The sequence below is a fragment of the Cherax quadricarinatus genome, chromosome 13 (genome assembly GCF_038502225.1).
Source record: "Cherax quadricarinatus isolate ZL_2023a chromosome 13, ASM3850222v1, whole genome shotgun sequence".
NCBI classification, from domain to species: Eukaryota; Metazoa; Arthropoda; class Malacostraca; order Decapoda; family Parastacidae; genus Cherax; species Cherax quadricarinatus.
The window spans coordinates 11,591,503-11,601,502 of record NC_091304.1 but is presented as its reverse complement, the minus strand read 5'-3'; the positions used below and the strand labels follow the sequence as shown (position 1 = coordinate 11,601,502).

General features: G+C 41.5%; 1 protein-coding gene across 1 annotated transcript in view; it reads left to right on the top strand.

Annotated features, from left to right (window-relative positions):
* The window catches only part of LOC128688644 (peritrophin-44-like), a 15,320-nt gene extending 14,379 nt beyond the window's left edge, over positions 1–941 (top strand). The window contains exon 2 of the mRNA XM_053776568.2: positions 1–941. This exon is cut by the window's left edge and continues 379 nt beyond it. Within this exon, the coding sequence (XP_053632543.2) occupies positions 1–470 (470 nt within the window). The 3' untranslated portion in view covers positions 471–941.
* Positions 942–10,000: the final 9,059 nt, after the last annotated feature.

The following is a 10,000-nucleotide window of genomic DNA, read 5'->3' as shown; positions in this document are numbered from 1 at the left end:
ACTTTGACGGGGAGACCTGCGTTAATGACAAATCTGCTTGTTGTGGTGACCTGTGTGTTCCGTACTGTCAACCCGGAGAAATACAAGTCCCAGACCCCATCGACTGCACCAAATACTACGTATGCCCTGAGACTGGAGCTGTCAAACCAGAATATCATTTTACCTGCCCTGCAGGGTCCAACTTTGAAGTGGCTTTGGGTACATGTGTAGCAGACGCCCCTTGTATTATACTATGTACTGACAGCGCTACCACGGCCTCACCTTCTTTTAACTGTACAACCTCAATGACATGCTCCTCCGCCGGCTACTTTGCTAAATGCTCTTACTGCCAGCCACAGTATTATCACTGTACACAAGCAGGTCATGAGGCTGTCGTAGAGAGCTGCGCAGGAACCTTAGTTTTCAACCCTGACCCCGGCTACCCTTACTGTATCTCTTCCTCTGACTGTCCCTACAAGCCACTGTTCTGAATATGCTATCCATTGATATTTGCCCACCAACTGCCCGCTTTGAATCTATTGTCCACTCACTCATGCCAGATGTAGGTAACTCTCTCTCCTTGACCCACCACCTGCATTTGTAAAGCAACTGAACCTAGTTGTAACATCTTTGTAAACCTTTGGTGAACCTCATATTGATGAACTATGATTGTTTTGTGAATCACCACACACACACACATACACACATACACACACACACACACATACACACACACATACACACACACATACACACACACATACGAAAAAACTCCTTGTTTCATTTCCGGCACTCCCAGCCGGGACTCGGAGCAGTCTCTCCCCCTCACACACAACTGGACGCGCACACGCGCTCTGAATAAACAAATTCATGCATAATGTTATAAAATTAATATGAACTTAATAATATATGACATGTAGCCAATAAAATACCCCAAATAAATATCAATATTTCTTCTTCTATTTACTCCTTCATTTTCCTTTGAGATAATTGAGACCGGAAGAGAAATAAATACCTTTCATTGGTTGAGATAGAAAACAAATGTGTATGTGACCGTTGGTTACTGGGGTGGGCGTGCGGAGTAGGCGTGGAGGAATTGGCGTGGAGCCGGGCGTGAAGAGTAGGCATAAGCAAAGGGCGTGAAGAAGGGGGATGGACGTGAAGAATAGGCGTGGCGGGGGTGGGCGTATATTCAATTCAATTCAAGTTTACTCTCTATAATGGTTACAATGTGGGGTATACAGGTTTTGGGTATTGTGTGGTTTACATGTTATAAAATACTAATTACAGAGGGGGCCACTAGGACACCTAGCGTGGCTAGGCATTTCGAGCAGACTTAGATTAATTCTTAACATTAAATCCTTACAGATTATAGTGTTAAGGCTAAGTGAAAATTATAGAGTAGTAATATAAGTGGTGGGTGTGAAAAGTAGGCATGAAGGCACAGGCACTGCTGCCTTGGCTTTAGGTTTCTGCTTACCATGACTCCCAAGTCTTTTTCACATTCTGTATGACCAAGCTCTACACCTAGTTTATAGCGTCGAGGGTTATTTTCATTACCAAGGACTAATACCTTTACACTTATCCATATCGAACTTCATCTGCGTAAAGGGGTAAGAGGGAATGGGTGTGAAGGGGATGGGTGTGAAGGGGATGGGTGTGAAGGGGATGGGTGTGAAGGGGATGGGTGTGAGGTAAGAGGTGTGGAGGGTGCGCAGGTGCGACCGAAAACTGTGGAAGTCTGAGCTACATTATGGACATCGCTACACAAGTCATCTAAGCATATAACAGTAAACTTATATTGAAATATTACTGAACTAGGAGTATATTGTGTCAAGAAACAGGACAAGCTGATCTGTCGTGTTTTCATCATTACTAGTCAATATAATACACTGAATTAGTCATTAACTGAAAAATAATAAAGGAAAAGTATTTGCATATGAATCGCCTTTAGCCCTTTTAGCCGCCCCTCCCTCAAATATTCTCTTGGTGGCTGCGTCACTTATGCTAGGATATATGTCAAACATCACTGCTTAGTAATGTGCTAGTATACATGTCAGGAATTGCTGCCTAGTAGTGTACTAGAATATTTGCCAAGGATCACCTACCTAGTAAGGTACGAGGATATATGGCAAGTATCACTGCTTATCTAGGTGCATAAATGTATGTCTAAGATCACTGTCTAATAGGTCGCTAGACTGTATATGCGCTAGGATATATACATAGGAATACTACAAAATAGTATGCTAGAATATATCTCAAGGATCACTATTAGTGCTCAAGGATCACTGCTTACTTATGTGCTAGGATATTTCTCAGGATTACTGCCTAGTAGGGCTAGGATATATCTTAAGGATCACTGCTTAGAAGTGTGCAAGGATATCTTTCAAGGATCACTGCCTAGTAGTGTGCTAGGGCGCATTTCGAGGATCACTAATTAGAAGTGGGATAGATAAAAATGAATCAGTGGAGTGATAGTAGCAATGATTGCAACAAATTGTAAGTGGGCGAAACACTCAGAGACCTCCAAACACGTATTTCGGAGCACCAGTACGCAGGCAGATCGGACGATTTAGGAACGCCTGCGTTCAACACCGATATTTCCACAACCGCTTAATTAGCTACAGAAACGTAAGACCTATCCCCAGAAAAGAAAGCATTCAGTACTGCAGAATCCTGAAATCATCTACCTATCTGTATGTATAACAATTTCAACGAGAAAAACAGCGTCTATAACATACCTAAATCTCTTGCTGAGAAACTTCTTCATGATTATCCTACATATCAACATAACCCTATCCCCCGTCCCTTACAAACTAGTCACAGTTCCAATGTACCCAGCGTTCTCAACCTGACTCCACCCTATACTCATGTACTATTCACCCAGGTAGATCAGTTTGTGACTTGGTTTTGGCAAACAAGGAAACCCTTGTTAATAATTTAGAAATTACAGAGGAACTCGGCACAAGCGATCACAAATCACTTACCTTTAGTATTGACTGGAAGAATGATAGCAGGGATAATTCAGTACTGGTCCCAGATTTTCGCTTAGCAGATTACAATGGGCTTAGAGAACACTTATCATCTGTGGTCTGGAGTAACGAAGAGAGCTATCAGTATGACAGCTTTCTTAACACAATACATGCTGCCCAAAGGACATTTATCCCATATAAGGAAATTAGATCGAATAGAAATTAGGTTAGGTAAGGTTCATCAGGAAACAGGATAAATGTTTCCTGACGCGGGTCTTAGACAGATGATGACCCGCCTTTGGAGCTTTGGTCATCTGACCGAGGCCTTCCGCTGGCTTACCGGTCCACCCCTTTAAAAATTAGGGTCATTTATAACCATATTTTTTGTCAAATAGAAATGATCCCAAATGGATGAATAATAGGCTCCAATATCTTTCAGGACAGAAAAAAGGAATTTATAGGCGTATCAAAAGAGGTGAGGGTCATCTTATGAATCAGTATATTGACATTAAGAAGGACGTTAAAAAGGGGATAAGAAAAGCTAAACGGGACTATGAAATTAAGGTTGCTAGGGATTCGAAAACTAACCCAAAATTTTTTTTCCAGGTTTATAGAACAAAAGTTAGAGATAAGATAGGTCCCCTTAAAAATAACTATGGGCATCTTACTGACAAAGAGAATGAAATGTGCTCTATTCTTAATAATTATTTTCTCTCGATTTTCACTCAGGAAGACACTAACAATATCCCAGTAATTAATTTTTATAGTGGGACTGAAGACGATAAATTATGCAATATCACAGTCACTAGCATAATGGTTATCAAACAAATAGACCGGTTAAAGCAAAATAAATCCCCGGACCCTGATGAACCTTTTTCAAGGGTTCTTAAAGAATGTAAAATGGAACTTTGTGAACCATTGACTAATATTTTTAATATTTCTCTTCAAACAGGTGTAGTGTCTGATATGTGGAAGATGGCTAATGTGATTCCTACTTTTAAAACAGGGGACAAGTCGTTACCGTCAAATTACCGCCCAATAAGCCTAACCTCAACTGTAGGCAAATTACTAGAGTCATTATAGATGATAATATAAGAAGCCATCTGGATAAGCACAGCTTGATTAATGATACTCAGCATGGATTCACGAGGGGCCGTTCCTGCCTAACTAATTTATTAACCTTCTTCAGCAAAGCTTTTGAGGCCGTTGATCAAGATAAAGAATTCGGTATTGTTTATTTAGATTTTAGTAAGGCTTTTGATAGAGTACCGCACCAGAGACTGTTAAAGAAAGTGGTAGCTCATGGCACTGGGGGAAAAGTGCTGTCATGGATCGAGTCATGGCTCACCAATAGGAAGCAGAGAGTATGATTAAATGGGGTTAAATCCGAGTGGGGATCTGTAACAAGTGGCGTTCCACAGGGATCAGTCTTGAGCCCTTTGTTGTTTATAATATATATCAACCACCTTGATGAGGGCATTACTAGTGATATGAGCAAATTCGCTGATGACACAAAGATAGGTGGGATAATTGATTCAAACTTAGATGTCAGACAAACTCAATTCCTGGTCAGAAAAGTGGCAGACTTTCGGCGTTATATTATCTGTTAATGTATAAAAATACCATGGTATTATCACTATTATTATTATTATCATTATTATTATTTGTTAGGTAGGGTTTCTTGTGTATATAGAGCATACATGTCTCGGAACCATCAGGTAAATTGTTCAATTGTTTATGTCCGGCTGACTGACGTTTGGGTCACGTGTTCCAACCTGACGACGGGTCAACAGACTGGCAGGTAGTCAGTCCGCTCCCTGCTCTATCCTTGACAACTGATCGTATATTGGTTCTCTCTTAAGGTGTACAGTTTGAATGGATTTGAGAATTAGGTTCTAGAGCTGACGGTTCTAGAGCTGAAGATTCTTTTGACATTTATATTCTTGGTCAGTTCAGTAATCCACAGAGATACGTCTTCTCAGACAAACTCTTGCTTTCTGCCTCCTTTACGGCCGGATTCAAAGGTCTTGTTGAATCTTATACATTTTGTAGTTTGAGTTTACACAGTCTTGTTAAGACAAAGACGTAAATGTTAGTGAAGACTTAATTACAGGAAGAATAATTAATCTTCCTTATTAATGTGATATTTCCATGATTTTGAACTAAAAATATAGATTACTGTAAATTTATTGTACATAAATAATTAAGATATTAACTACAGAGAGAAGATAAAGTATTGTATTTAAGCACTTTAATAAATTTGAATATTATTCTATGGAGTTTCCCAGTTGAAATTATTTCCCCTAGACTCTAAAATACCTTCAACTAACTGATCCAAAATCTTGTTGCCTATGAAGAAAATAGTAACAGACCACATTCTGAAGTTCTTTATCAAATTTCTTATTCGCAACATAGCCCCACTCCATAAAGGTGGCAGCAAAGCAATATCTAAGAACTATAAACCAATAGCTTTAACATCCCATATCATAAAAATCTTTGAAAGAATTCTAAAGCAGGATTGCAAACCACTTGGACTCCCAACAACTGCACAATCTAGGGCAACATGGGTTCAGAGCAAGTCGTTCCTGCCTCTCCCAACTACTGAACCACTATGATATGGTCTTGAATGCACTTGAAAACCAACAGAATGCAGATGAAATCATAGCTAGAACTGAGTATACTACAAACTCTAATCATACAATATTAATGAAAAGTAATGTGAAGGACCTGCGAGTAGTAATGTCTGAGGCTCTCACCTTCAAGGATTACATCAATGCCACAATCACATCTGCGAGGAAAATGATTGGATGGATAATGAGAACGTTCAAAACAAGAGATTCCAAGCCAATGATAATCCTTTTTAAATCACTTGTTCTCTCTGGGCTGGACTACTGCTGTACATTAACATCTCCATTCAAGGCAGGTGAAATCGCAGATCTAGAGAATGTACAGAGAACCTTTACTGCACATATAAGTTCCATCAAACACCTTAACTACTGGGAACGCTTGGAAGCACTTGACTTGTACTCACTGGAGCGCAGGCGAGAGAGATACATCATAATCTACACCTGGAAAATCCTAGAGGGACTGGTCCCTAATCTGCACACAGAAATCACTCCCTACGAAAGCAAAAGACTTGGCAGGCGATGCAACATACCCCCAATGAAAAGTAGGGGCGCCATTATTACGCTAAGAAAAAACACAATAAGTGTCCGGGGCCCAAGACTGTTCAACAGCCTCCCACCAGGCACAACGGGAATTACCAATAGACCCCTGGTTGCCTTCAAGAGGGACCTGGACAAATACCTAAACTCAGTACCGGATCAGCCGGGCTGTGGTTCGTACGTTGGACTACGTGAGGCCAGCAGCGACAGCCTAGTTGATCAAGCCCTGCTCCACCGGGATGCCTGGTCATGGACAAGGCCGCGGGGGCATTGATCCCCGGAATACCCTCCAGGTAGACTCCTGGTAGATCTGTGTGTGTGTGTGTTGGTGTGTGTGTGTGTGTGTGTGTGTGTGTGTGTGTGTGTGTGTGTCAGAACAGGTGTTAAGTGTTTCTTTTCACAGGTGTGGTGTATAGCAGCGCTGTTGGGTGCCGCTGCGGCGCTCACTGCGGACGTTTGTGGGCCAGACTGCAATAGCAGTCCGGTAGGGAGTAATGTAGCGGATCCTATAAAACTGCCAAGTTTTATGTCTGTCTTGGTGAAGACCAGCCGCCCATTTCCTTGCCATGTCCTGATGGGCAGTATTTCAAGGACCCAGCGACTGGATGCACCGAGGAAACCGATCCTTGTGAAAATAGTTGCATACCAACAGGCTGCCATTCAACTTGCGACCCAAATCTATTCTCAGACACGATCGTTGACCTGATGAACTGCAGCATTTATTACCTATGCTCGAGCGGCAACGTCGTGGGGTCACCTGGGGTGTGCTCCACTGAAAAATCTTACTATGACGGGACGGAGTGCGTCGAAACCGATGAAAAGTGCTGCAGCGACCAGTGTTATCCGTACTGCCAGGACGCGACATCAAACATCACAGACCCCACCGACTGCAATAAATATTACTGATGTACTACGATTGGATCTGTCGATCCAACACTGCATTTCACTTGTCCTCAAGGGTCCAACTTTGACGTGAGTGTGGGTGTGTGCCCGGTGCCCCGTGTAACAGTGTGTTCAGACAGCACGATCCCCGGGGAAGGTACGACTCCCACACCTGCTGGTAACTGTACAACTTCACTGACATGCTCCTCCCTCGGCTACTTCGCTAAGTGCTCCTACTGTCAGCAGCAGTAATACCATTGTGTACAAGCATTCGAACACAACTATAATATGTTTTTCCCCTCTTGTTTCTTCCATCAGTGTCCTTTAAGATAACAGAGAGTGCATGTAAAAGCCCTACCTGGCTTATGAGAAATACTCAACATGGGTATGTGAACCTTGGTATGTGAACGTTGGTATGAGGAAGGGGGAGTCAGGGTATACATCGTAAGTGAAATAAAAACATTTTTCTATACACGTTTATTGTTATTAAAACAAGATACAAGTGTTTCACATTTATTTGGTAAAGTTCACAAACACTATATTTACCTTTGCTGTTAATCCGTCTAAGTCAATGTGATCTTAAGCTATCCATAACAACTTAAAAGTCAATGTAAACTTGACTGGATTATTGAAATTTACAATAACCTCATTTGACTAATATGTAAGAATTTATTCTCTCAATGCAAATCATTTGATTAACCAATAAAATGTTAATTAAAATCTTCATATATATCTAGTAATGTGCTAAACCCGTGTGGGGAAGTAGCTGTTACTGCAACAAAGAGGCATATTGCAGTAATCAGCAACAGTTGCACTCGAGATTGCAGTAGTCGTCGGACCACTGTTTACAATCCTTTAACTTCCCGAGCGCAATTTAGTACAGGATACATTTGGCCTGCATAAGCTAACTTGCTAATCAAATAGCTCTCCATAATTACACGTGAAGTGATAGTCTGGGTTGGGCAGTCCTTCGTCAGTACATATGAAGCATATTCTGCAATCACTGGGATAAACAGTTATCACAATTTTCAGTCCACAGTAAGAAATGCCCGAGACTTTGCAGCGAACTTCCTTGTCCTTGGGGCAGTCTGCTCCATCATAGCACGACACTGTCGAAGCGACACTTGAATCGACCTTGCTCCTCTCCACCGACACCTAATATATACTGTAATCGAATGAGTCAGTGATTAACCTGACTGAGCCGTTGCAGACGATGAAGCAGAATGATAACTAATATGTTATTGTGCAGTCGATTCCATGTACTCACAATGATATATCAGGGACCATGTCACCAAGATATTTCCCATTACAGTTCTCTCTTTTTCCACAGGCTGGAGTCAGTACAGACCATCCCGGCGGTGCTCACCACCTGCCTGAAGGAGAAAATATCATGTAGAATAAAACTTGTGATATTACCTCCTACTTAATGAGTAGTATAAAACTTGTTAAGGTAGACGTACACAGTATGACACAGGTCGCTACAACGTAACTTGGGATGAGGTGAGTAGAGAAGTACATTTATATTATAAAATAAGAAGTAAAACCGTATGAGTCATAGACAATAGATAACAACACAAGATCTCCAGCTTCCATCACCACAACAACCACAACACCAATACAACCACAACACCAAGACAGCCATAACACCAAAACAAACAACACCAAAACAACCACAACACTAAGACAATCACAACACAAAACAACCACAACACCAAGACAACCACAACACCAAGACAACCACAACACAAATACAACCACAACACCAAAACAACCACAACACCAAGACAGCCATAACACCAAAACAAACAACACCAAAACAACCACAACACTAAGACAATCACAACACAAAACAACCACAACACCAAGACAACCACAACACCAAGACAACCACAACACCAAGACAACCACAACACCAAGACAATCACAACACCACAACAACCATAACACCACAACAACCACAACACCAAGACAACCACAACACCAAGGCAACCACAACACCAATACAACCACAACACCAATACAACCACAACACCAAAACAACCACAACACAAAACAACCACAACACCAAGACAACCACAACACCAAGACAACCACAACACAAATACAACCACAACACCAAAACAACCACAACACCAAGACAGCCATAACACCAAAACAAACAACACCAAAACAACCACAACACTAAGACAATCACAACACAAAACAACCACAACACCAAGACAACCACAACACCAAGACAACCACAACACCAAGACAACCACAACACCAAGACAATCACAACACCACAACAACCATAACACCACAACAACCACAACACCAAGACAACCACAACACCAAGGCAACCACAACACCAATACAACCACAACACCAATACAACCACAACACCAAAACAACCACAACACAAAACCACAACACCAAGACAACCACAACACCAAGACAACCACAACACCAAAACAACCACAACACCAAAACAACCACAACACCAAAACAATCACAACACCAAGACAACCACAACACCAAGACAACCACAACACCAATACAACCACAACACCAAAACAACCACAACACCAAAACAACCACAACACCAATACAACCACAACACCAATACAACCACAATACCAAGACAACCACAACACCTGAAGGTTCATGAAGAGTGTATATACGATTATCATACATAGCAGCAGATGTATAGAGAACCTGGGATAACACAAAAAAGTCAGTCAAAGTGACTTATTTCCATTGGGGTCCTTTTAATATCTTATTATTATTAATTTATGAAGAAGATAATATGCTATTATTATACTATAAAGGAGACATACAAGGAATAAGGTAAACAGAGTAACACTTGAGCATCAGTGTTGAGTGGCGGTGCTCCCTCAACCCACACAACAACCAGTACTCACTGAATGTATGTGTACTTTTTTTTTTTTATTCGCCGGTATTCTCCCGGCCCGGGTCTTTTTCAAGTAGTGGTGACCCGGCCTTGGCTCCCTATCTGGGGAG